At 39.6% G+C, this 12,053-nt stretch overlaps 1 protein-coding gene across 1 annotated transcript in view; it reads right to left on the bottom strand.

Moving 5' to 3' along the window:
- LOC133211254 (dynein axonemal heavy chain 5-like) overlaps window positions 1-12,053 on the bottom strand; it is a 156,472-nt gene that overhangs the window by 1,412 nt on the left and 143,007 nt on the right. The window contains exons 75-76 of the mRNA XM_061351450.1: window positions 6,686-6,894; window positions 989-1,210 (exon numbers count right to left, since the gene is read on the bottom strand). Of these exons, the coding sequence (XP_061207434.1) occupies window positions 989-1,210; window positions 6,686-6,894 (431 nt within the window). The remainder of the gene's footprint in view (window positions 1-988; window positions 1,211-6,685; window positions 6,895-12,053) is intronic.

The raw sequence follows: 12,053 nt of genomic DNA, 5'->3' as shown, positions 1-12,053 counted from the left end.
CCTCACCCCTTTGTCCGAGTTCCCTATTTTTAACCCAACTCCTGTTCTATGAATGGCAGGACTGAAGCTACAAACGTCATGCTGCCTTTAGTAAGCCTCCTTGTTACCTCTGTACTGCTGGCAGTGGACAGTCAAAGTTCCAAAGTGCCTCTTGGGTATTATTCCAGACTAGATCCCCTCAGGTCTAACACCAATAGAAAGTATTCATTGGCTGGGGGGAAAAGACTCAAACACAAGAGCAATATGGAAGCTCGGTGAACACTCCAGAGCACCTGGGTAAACTCCATATTTGAATGTGTATTTTGGCAAAGCAGGCAACAGAAGCTACAGCTGGCAAGGTCTGGTTTAGAGAAGTTTGTTATCAGCCAGATGCAGAAGTGTTTTACGTACAAAGAGTAAATACCTCAACTCTAATTCCAGGACAGTTATCATTGATTTGGCAGCTTTCCCTGGGTGGTGACTACAGCATCTAATCACTACTCCATAGCTAGATTTTAAATCTGCTTAGTCACATCAGGAAACTATAACTTCATGCATGGATAACTGAGGGTAAGCCCAGAACTAATACTCTTCCTTCTATTCAAAAACAAATGTAGGGGCTTCCAGTCATCCAAAACAGTGACCTCCACAGCAGCTGTGATCAGACCTAGTCCTGGGTTTTGGAAATTGTGGTAGGGTCCCACTTGGTCATTCAAAAGAAGGCTGACTGGGGGATGCACTATTTTACTCAAACACAGCTGTGCTTCTAAGGTCCCTGAAGCCAAGAAGCCCAGCATCTCTTTGCCATAGTGCAGTGCATCCTAAATTAATTTTCTAACAGTTTTATTTGGGTCTGGTGGGTAAACACTGTCCTCTTCCCACCCCTGCTAGTGTTCTACCCTCTTAAAACCTGTTGTGAAACCACTGCTGCAGGCACTCAAAATGCCTCCTGTTGTTCTCTGAACACACCACATTATGTCCCAGCTTGTCATGTTCACTTCATGCTTACCTTTGGTGCTGACTCCACCAGCTTACTGTTTTTGCGGTCCCAACCTGCCCCTTCGAGGAAAAGGCCATATATATAAACTCCACCAATGTCAGCAGGAGGAGGGCTAACAACATCTTCTTTCATCATCTTGGTCACTTCATTGTGTAAAACAACACTGTCGAGTGCCCAGCCTTTCGCTAAATTCATGCGAGTTGTCTCTTGCCTCATAGCAGTTAGGAATCCCTAAGGAGATTGAATATGACATAAAGGGTTTAAAACAACCTTCAGTTTACCCATTTCCAACCTTTTTTTCCTATATAAGTGACATAAGCAGTATAAAACCTCAAGCCACAGAATCTCATGTACATGTAAAACTAAATTCAGTAGTGTAAATTCAGGGCTTCCCTACACTTTCCCAGTCCCATTATTCTTATATAATTGATGTGCATGTGCTAGTGCTAAGAAACCACCATGTTGGTTTATTTAACATTTTGGAAGCTTCATGTATAACTCACCTCACTTCACATGCCTATGTACAACCAGCCAGATAGAGAGACATTTACAAGGCTGCCTGATTAATGTGCTTTGTGAGGTTTCAAATGCAGATAATTGCTAAGCCACACATAAAACTGGTATTTTGTGTGCTATATTACCCACCTTTTCTTAGACCAACATTGTAAAAATGCTTTTCAGTCAACAAATCTTGAAGCGTTTTACAGAACACAAAGATAGTAACAAACTGGAATTATGCAATTAAATAGTGAAATGCCTCCATCAGTTTTCTCAGTGCAAAGCCTTAATATACTACAATAACATACTATCATAGACAGCACCAAGATAAACTCACAGCACTTCATCATAGAATGAAACTAATTCTCTGTTCCAGAGAACTACAGTCTTATGATACAGTTACAAGCTACCACAAGACAAGCCAGGCTGAAGATTCTGGTTATTTTCTCTCATATAACTGTTCACTTGCACATGCACTTGCATATCACATAGGAAGTACCTTAGTCCTAAAAGACAAGAGAACAAACTGCTTTGCAGTGGACATGCTGTAGGTGTACACCTTATGGACACTTCAAATGGACATGCTGTAGGTGTACACCTTATGGAAAACCATTCCGTAGCCAGGAGACGAATGAATGGAACACTAAAATTGAAGATGAAAGAGCAAGAGGGACTTGTTGAGAAGGACAACTAGGAAAGAAGAAGTTTCAGGACAGATTTTAGAGCAGAAAAAGAAGGCATCTGGAGACAGAGATGAGGAAATACAGAGCCACATGGGGAACACATAACAGTGGACATTAAAAAGCAAAGAGTACAGCTAGGTAGAAATCAGGAGCAATAAGGGAATTGAACAAGCTTTTTATTTTTCTTCAGTATTCACCATGCAGGATGCTTGGTTGAGCTACTGTTAGGGCCAAAGGAATGGAAAGAAGTCAGATACAGAAACATTAGTACACTGGTCTACTGAACACAGAGGCCAGCCTTTGGCTGCTGGAACTGGAGCTCTTGTTGCACCACGTGTCCTGGGTTCAGCAGTAGCAGTCATTTTTAAATCCTTCTTAGTAGCCGGTGCAGTGCTGTGGCTTTGACTTTCAGTCTGGGAACAGCACTGATAACACCAGTGTTTTTAGTTGTTACTCAGTAATGTTTACTCTGACCAAGGACCTTCTGCATCTCATGCTCTGCCAGAGAGGGGGGAAGCCGGGAGGAAGCAGAGACAGGACACCTGACCCAAACTGACCAAAGAGGTATTCCATACCACAGCACATCACGCCCAGGATGTAGAACTGGGGGCAGTTACCCGGAAGGGCTAGATCACTGCTCGGTCGGGCTGGGTATTGGTTGGTGGGTGGTGAGCGGTTGTATTCTCTTCCCTTGTTATTTCCCTTATCATTATTGTTATTGGTGGTAACAGCAGTGGTTTGTGTTATACCTTAGTTACGGGACTGCTCTTATGGGAGCAGTGGGAGTGGGAGTTGAATCTTTCGATTCTCCTCCCCACCCCTCTGGGAGCAAGGGGGAGGAAAGGGGCAGAGTGAGAGAGTGACTACATGGTTCTGAGTTACTGACTGGACTTAAACCACGACAATCTGCTAAGCACTTTGTAGCTATGCCCTTTAAGTTATGAGAACATGAGATGACATTTATGAATTCAGACGTTTCAGTTAACTGACATCGGTTGCTTCTCATTAATATCATTCCAGAGACCCCAGGACAAGTATTTTAAAGAGGTTTTGTGATAGCAGAGATAATTGTAATTGCATTTGAAATAGTTGGGAACTCTAGCACATAGCTAAGGGAGACAGGATTAAAGTTCTTCTATCAGAAATGTCATTAAATGAAAGCAGGATCCTTGTAGTTAATTTGTGGAATTTTAATTTGTAGGAACATGCTAGAACTAGTTTAAAATACACAGTGTTCACTGCCAGAAGGCTCCAGAGGGCTACTGGATCCCAGATAAAGTGAAATATTCAAGAAAGAAGAGCCTGAAGAGAACAGGGCAGAGCAATGACTGTATTAAGGGAATCAGTTCAAAGGCACTGTGGACACATTGGAATAAAAGTAAGCTCAGAGCTGTGAGTTGTCTTCAGGAATAAGACTAAGATTGCTGACTATTCTGACAGAAATGGCAGGACCTATATGCTGTCTGCAGTGGGACTTGTAACACTGCTCTGCTCATTTGAATGAATCCTAGGCAGTGTTTAAAGACTACAGCTAGGAGCTGAAGGCCCAACTGTGTATCCCAGAGCGGGTGAATGGAACAATAAACAGCAAGAAAAAAATTAAGTGACTGTATGGCTGAGGTCTTATATCTCCCCCAGAACCCCTGACAGGAACATAATGGACCACTTGCCATCACATTTGTTTTGATTTCCTTGTTTGGGTTTTGTTTTCTTGTGTGATTTTTTTTTTTTTTTGGGGGGGGGGGTGTGAGGGAGCATGTAGAGATTTCAGAAACAGGGAAAGTTATTTCTTCTTTCTTCACCTGCCTTTTCCTGAACTTCTCCCTGGCCTGCTCAATGAAGGCTGCTAAAGCTTTGTCCCTTCGCCTTCCAACAACCCATGCAAACTAACCCTGAACCTTCCAGTGAGGGAGAAACAGGCATCCCTGGAAGCTATGACAAAAGATATGGAAATCCGTTCAGTCTATTGCTTTCACAATCATATCCTCTCCTTTACTTTGCTTAGGTGTTTCCTTATTTGTCACTTATTTTGCAATTTCTACAGCAACCAAATGATGACAGGTTTACTAGAATTAAGTGGGCACTGAGGAACAGAGATATTGTACTTCATACCCTTATTAGCATTCACATTGCTTTGGCATCTAAGGGTCTTAGAAATAGGCTGGGGGCTCATTATGCTAAGTACTATGCAACCACAAAGACAGTTCTGCCTCACAGGTCTTAAAATCCATATATAGTGAAAGTGACAGCAACTGGATACAGTGATGTAAACAAGGAAATGCTGCAATGTGGAAATTGGGAGGTAGAAATGAGACACACATAGTGTTTTGTGGTTTGTTGTTTGGGGTTTTTTTATGAAAAAGTCCAGTAACATCAGATTAACTTCCAGGAGGGAAGAAAATCCACTTCTTATTTTGTTCATCCCAGCTATCTTGTCCCTATGTAGACACACAGGGGGAATTGTGTTTCTCTTACACAGAAGCCTGAGCCTGCCGCCATTTGTATCACTATAAATAAAGATTAACTTCTGTGAAATTACTGAATTTATCCTGGTGTATAAACAGTCCAAGAGAAGGCAGAGTCAGGTCTATATTATTTTTTATTGCCAGAATGCCTCATTCTCCCAGGGCTATAAATCTGCTTTATTGCCTTGTGTTATCCATGGCATTTATCCATTGACTATAAAGCAAACATTGAGATCTATGCAAGTAGGCAAATCACAAATTACTTAGGAGCTGCATTTCATCTCACAAATAAAAGGATTTTTCCTGACAGTTTCTCAGGCATTACAAACAAGCCGTTAGAACCGCAGCAGTAATACTTCATCACCTCAACTTGCTTGAGAAGATAAATATTCTTAACATAAGAAATACTGATTTTAAACACAGTGATATGACTATTAACAATAGTTAATTAAATAGTAAAGGAGTCTTTGCTCAGGTAACTTTCTTGTAGAACGAGTCACTTCCACAGCCCAGGTTACAGAAAATGGAGACCACAACAATAACCATTGGATTCTTAAGCTTGTGATTGTCATCACAAATACATTTTTAAATCGGGTAAGCATATCTCATTCTGGGATTTTTTTTTTGCCTGCACACCATGTATTTAGGGATTTTTAGACCTACATGCTATGAAGTGTTTGATTTTTGCATTTCTAGAGACTTTCTCACTTTCTGTGGTCTAAGAAATCACAACTTGTTAGGGGATATTTTACTCTGATTATTTGGCAGCTTTTTTGAGAAATCCAGATATACACATCCAAAAGAAAGTAGGATACCTGATTTGGGCTGGCAAAACTTCAGAACTGACAAAACCCCAAAGCACAAAAAAGCTAGCTAAAATGGTCACTACAAAGTCTGTATCAGCTCCTGCTCATCTGTAATGCAAAAGCAAACACCAACAAAACCAAAAGCCTGTTAAGGCTGCATGCAGCCTGATCATTGCAAAGGTTAGTTAGGAACATTTTAGAGCGCTACTATCAAAGTGTTGTTAATAAACCAAGTATGGAAGCATAAACACTTTACTAAAACTCCTACTCCTCTCCCTCATACTTTTGCTTGGGAACCCTTTGCTCAGGGATTCTGTGACAACACTTCCATGCTATAAAGTGTTATCGGCAGACAGCTGACACAGACAGAAGAGATGATAGATAGATATTTCCCAGCAGTAGTCCTAAAGAATATTTGCCAATGCTGCTTTCTCTATTCTAGGCAGCTGTTTCAGCTAGCTGCTGCATTGCTAACAAGTACTGAGATTAAAATAGATCTTTAAAATAGCTTTTGCTAAGGCTTCACAGGAACCTGTTGGCTGGATACTCTCACAATGACTCACTTCCACAACTCTCACTTCCCACAAACATCTTTGAAACATGAAAAGCTTTAATGAATATGTACAGCTGTGTAAAGACACTACACATCACCTAGGTATGTATGCTTTACCTCTTTTAACTCTGTTGTCAGCTGTTCCTTTTTTTGTCTCTCATTTTGTGCCAGGTTTTTATTTCAGATGGTGCAGGCAAGAGGCTGGTCTTTTTTTTTCTATGTCTCTGCAGATCAAGTCTGGCACAATTCAGGGGTGATATAAATAACAAACCTTCCATTTCAAGGAACTGATTTGTAAGGATTGAGAGCCAAGCCCAAATCTCTTCTTCCTATGTCAAAGTTCTAAAACTTATCTCTTTTTGTTCTCAAAGGAATTTTCATGCAATGAATGAAAAACAGATTACTGTAACAGAGGAGGGGGGGAAAGGATGATAACACCGAAATGTGAAAAGATGTACCTACTCAATTTCCACACTGTAATTAAAGCAACCAGAAGATGAATTCCATTATTTCAGTAAAATTATTTTGGTCTAGCAAAAATTTTTAGTAGATGTTGATATTAATTTAACCTGCATTTATGCTAAAAATAGAATTTAGATTACACTTCAGATAGTCACGATTGAGTCAGCTTGAAATTCTCTCAGGGTTTAATTTAACTGTTACATAGGAGTTAGTTAGAAAGACTGATCTGGCAATCTTACCTGTGGATTAAAGAATCCTGCTATCCAGAACTGGTTTGGTCGGCCATCCCGCAGCCAGCTGCTGAACTGCTGGTTTCTTTCAAGAAGCTCAGTAAACCAAAATCCTAAAGTAGCCGACTCCCAGGAAATCCTAAACCATAGTTTTGGAATTCTAGCATCATACATATTATCTAAAGCATCTTGCAATTCTTCTGACATAATTATGGTTCCTGAAAGAGAAAGTAAAACATTCAGAATGAACTTTCCCCTAGCTTGCAGGGGCAATTAAAACTCCCAACCGACATTCTGAATCTAATAAATCCTCTTTTGTTCTGCTTTAATTGCACACCTGTTGCACTAAAGTCTTATCAGTTTGCACTTAATTCGCTCAAACTTGATTCAAAGCTAAAGGTGACAAGATAAATGATATTTCGTCTGTTATTTTGATCAGAAATAAAGTGGGTTTTTTAAACAGTTCCTTTTCCCTCATACACATTATTTATACTCATTATATTCACTCAGTGTTTGGAATGTGATTAATCATTTAAAACTCTTTAATATATTTTAATGGTTCCTACATACATGATCAATGATAGAGATACACTGTGTAACTCATCTATATCTTAAGCATGTAACTGACAATGATTCAGGAAATTCACTGTTATTAATGATAGATAACTTTGTACATTTCCATTAGCAAGAATCTCAGTGGGAAAGCGGTACGTAGAATAAAGCTAGAGGCCAGAATTATTTTCTGGGGGGGAGGGTAGTGACAGTGTGTACTCACATATTCCATGAATAGGACTGTTGTGTCCATTAAAATACTGACATTTATGAAGACTATGTTTTCAGTGACACTCACCATTCCATGTGCCAGAAGTTCCTATATCTTGTCAGTTTGCATTCTCAGTAGCACTGAGATCTGGCATATGGCTGTGCCTCATTTGCATATAGAAGCTTTTCTGGAAGCTTCCATTCTGATTAAACATTCATGTAATACCCATGTTCAATGTACCATTATACACACAGCTGCTGTAATTGCCATAAGGGCCACAGGAGATACCAAACAGAATTAGGTGGCTTCTACCACAAAACATGTAAAGGAAAGGGAAGTGCTCTAGGTGACTGCAAACAACTGCAATGACCCATCTAAACGTACCCCTGGAAGGAAATGTGGCCTGAAATAGGTAAGCATTTCACATCCCTTCCTTTCATTGAATTTGGCAGGTCCCCAGTTCAGGGGAAGAAGAATAATATCCAGAAACCAAACACCAGCTTTTAATTTAGAAGAATATAGCAGCCAACCTACAAGCTTGTATAACATTTTGTGCAAATTTGGTACTTTCTACTATATATCAATCAATGCCAAAAAGGCTTCAATTTCTTCTAGCATGAATGCTAATGACCTGCTCTCATTTATATGCACCTCTTTTTGTGCAATAAATGCTATGAAAAAATCAGCAACTTTTGCAAAACTGCAAGTAAAAAATACTGCCTGTCCCACACTCTCTGTAATGGCTTCATAGTCAGGTTCAGAATCATGTTTTGGTATGGCTGAGAGTCTATTATAACACAATTAATAAACCTGCTTTTTGGGTATAAATCACTGTAACACACAACCAAGAGCACCGACATTTAAGAAGTCACTCCGTGACTTCTGTGTCACCTCCCCTTTGCCTAGAGTATTGCAATATTACATCATACACTTTATTCATGATCTGGAGGCAGAAAAAAAGTCATGCAATACACTTTGGTTTCAAGTTGGAGCAACGGTAGGGTGGGCAGAAAACAAGTGAAGAGAGTCTTGTTTGAGCCCTGGGGATCATTACCATCCAAACTAAGCAAAAAAAGAACCCTTTAATCTCTGGTTCTTCCTTGTTTTCAGGCTGATGAGGCCAACTTGCTCCTGCAACAAGAATCAGGAGAGAGCTACATGTACTCCTCTGTTTTTGTGGGCAGGCTGGAGCTTTTAAATTAGGGAGATACAACTAGTCTCTGACCCAAAGCATAGTGAAATCTCTTAGGATGTCTGCCCGCTATGACTCAGAGCAGCTGCTGAGAACACTAAGCCAGAGTGTTCTTGAGGATGAGGTATGTTCAGTTCTGGCCTTGCCCATGTAGCCGCATAAATATTCCTAGTGAGTGGGTGTCATCTCTGGCAGTAGGCATACAGTGCTTGAATTTCAGCACTAAATGACATTTGTGGGCGTTGGGATGCATTCCTGCAGCTAAAATACTCTCATAAAAAGAAAAATAATAAAATAAAATAAAATAATTGTCAGAAATCAGTAACACATGAGAAAAACAGTAGCACCTTTCTGAAGAAAGGTGATACAAGTGTTTGAAAAACTACATTTGATAAACTGAATGAGCAGCACAATCATAGGCTTCTCATATTTAACTTCTGAGAAGCTCGGAGCACTGGTTATCATATGAAGAGACTGAATGTCCTATGAACTTAACATGACAGGCTTGAATGTTCTATGAATCAGACAGGCCAGTTGTTTATAACTTGGTTATTTTGGGGTTTACTTTGTGATATTCCCTTTCTTGAATGGAACAAAGCTCATCAGAAAATGACTGATGAAAGGTCAGGTCAGTTAAAGACATCAGGGTATTTCCATGCTTCAAAAATAGTACGTACTATAGACATACCGTTTGCACAGTATGCACAGTTTCGAAATCAGGATTCCCCTTTTTCATTGCCCTAGATTTATACTGCCTCACTTCTAAACCACATCAAAATGTATCCAATTGCTGTGTAGTGAGTAAGCCAAATAAAGCTATTCAGTTCTGATGATAACTCGGTTTTATTGTTAATTAATGTAAATAGTCTGTTCTTTCAAATGGATCTGGTTTTAGGGTGGTTCATTCAATAGATATAATGCCTTGAATGGACTACATCAGGGCATTGCCCCTTCTTACTACCATACCTACCACAAGCTGAATCTGAAAACTGTGGAATTTGTAAAATCTGGGTCTAAATTTTTAATTGCACATTTAGGAAAGCCTGTATCTGGACTAGCAAGCTTGCATATTTCATTTCAATGAGTGGATAAAGTTAGGAACAAAAGAAGGACCCTAAACTCCACCATGAACCAAAAAAGCCTCAACCTAAAAAAATCCAAAAGGAGTGGTCCTCTTCCCGCAGGCATGGATGTGAATCTAGAAAAACCAGAATAATTACAGAGGATACAAATTAAATGAGAAGTAGCTAGTTTTTTCCATCAACTACAGTTTGCCTATAGCTGACATCATTATAATAGGACTGTCGATTACCCCTTGATGACAATACTTGTTAGACAATGAGTCTCTTGAGCTAGCTTTAACAGTACACAGAGGAAAAGCTCAGTGAAAGCATCAATCCATTCTTGACTGTCACAGTTGCAACTACAGAAGTTGATCTTTTCAGCCTTTAATCCCTGCTCAAGTTTACCTCCCAAGCAACCAGTTTTGTTATTCAACGAGTCACTCCTTGCCTCCACCAATAAGCTTAACAACCTGTTCATCATCGAACATGTTGAAAAGAAAATCCCATCTTGCTTGTAACTTCATCAGCTTTTCTCCCTTTCTGCTTTATGTCAACAGATAACTTGTTTGTGCTTTCCCCAAAGCATGATTTACTTTTCCACCCAAAGGTACAAGGTATACAGAATACTAGATAAAACCGATAAAAGCTAATGTATGTTTCCCCATACCTAAAACTTGATCTTTTTTTTTGCAAGCCTTAGGATGTTTCTGCTATCTCAGAATAGATACCACCAGTGCTTTACTGAAAGAAGTCAACTTCTTTGCTTCAGGAATTTCTCTGGGTATTTCCTTCTTTCTTCACAGGCAGCACTTGGGCACTTCAGCATTTAGAGGTGATTCCCAGGAAGTTCTCAGAAGCTCATTTAACTTCACGTTGCTGTTTTAATCCTCCGGCCCTCATCAATTTATCACCTCCTTTTACTCCTGGTCTCCAGAACAGTGAATAAATCAGACAGCCTAGCCCTGCAGCACACAGCACTCTCTCCATTTTTACCTGTGGACTCTGGTATTCTCTCCAGCTGCACTTAACCTTTGCCCCTGTTCTGATTTCTGTTTGCTTCCCACTTTCTTTTTCTGGTGCAGAATCTTCTGATTTAATTCTTCAAGTCAGAAGAGATGAAAGGAACTGAAAAACTTGAGTAGCATGCACTTTTTCACATAGAAAAGCACACAGATTCTCTGCAATAGCTAATTCCTGCAGTCAGTAAGAAGGCAATTTGAAAGTAACCTTGCAAATTGTTCTGAAAGTTTATCAGCTCCACTTCTAAATGCACTTGGCTGCACCCAACAAAGGACTGAAAACAAAAACTTTAAAGGAATAATTTGAAGATGAAACTTCAAAACTCCCCAAAAGTAATACAAGTCACTACCTTGAGCTAAAGTAACAAGTCACTACCTTGAGCAGGTAAACTATTCTCTGTAGTTTGTCCTAAATGTGCAGTGTGTGTTTCTAAACAGTTTTCCTAGCCAGCATCATGGCAAGCATACAAAACAGTTATTAAGAAGTCCAGAAATAACATGCCATACGTTGTAAAAAGCAACAGGAGACATTCTGGCATTCTTATCAGGATGAGAAGTAAACAAAATCCTCATCCAAAAATGGAATACAGAGATGATCCCTACAAGCCTTCCACACACACACACTCTAAGAATTAGTAAGAGCCCAAGATTTTTCAGTCCAGAAGTTTATTACAATCATGAGTAGGCCAAACTAAAATTTTATTGGTGTTACCAGTCTGAAAGCATTACAAGTCAAAACATACCTTAGCCTGCCAGTGGGAATGAGTCCATACTCCTTCCCTTCATGGGAAATTAGCACCCTCTGTACTCTGGCAAGACTAGTTTCCTGAGCTTCAGTTTTTCACCACATAGTTTAGACAGAATAAATTATCAGCTACCTCTTTTGGAGTGCACTTATATCCCTCTTGTAAGGTGCTACGTACAGTAAGAGAAATTCTTTGCAGCAACAGGATGTAAACACTATTGTCAAGACCATGATATCCTGACTTGGAAAAAAAAAAAAAAGTGAATCTTTACCTCATTCTTTCAGGGGCTTAATGCATGAGTTTGTGTAGATGACATAGGAATTCTAAGTGATTCCTACTATGTGTGTAGAACTAGCTATATGCTACCTCACATTCACATGAAGTTCTGGGCGTTTCAACATATTATATGAATGACAATAAGGAAACACCCAAGACCAACATGCTGGTTAGCAATGCAATATAAGGATGACAAGGGTATAAAAGCAGGTAATAAAATAGCTTTAATAAGGTAGCAAATCAATGACTGAAACGTACAGAAACTAGTGAAATGCTCCAGTATTCCTCAAGGCTTTGTTATTAACAGCTATTATTCA

This window comes from Neopsephotus bourkii, unplaced genomic scaffold (genome assembly GCF_033783945.1).
Source record: "Neopsephotus bourkii isolate Nb327-2 ecotype Australia unplaced genomic scaffold, CSIRO-AGI_Nbou_v1 NB_591, whole genome shotgun sequence".
Taxonomy (NCBI): domain Eukaryota; kingdom Metazoa; phylum Chordata; class Aves; order Psittaciformes; family Psittacidae; genus Neopsephotus; species Neopsephotus bourkii.
This window is presented reverse-complemented; position numbering and strand designations above follow the sequence as displayed.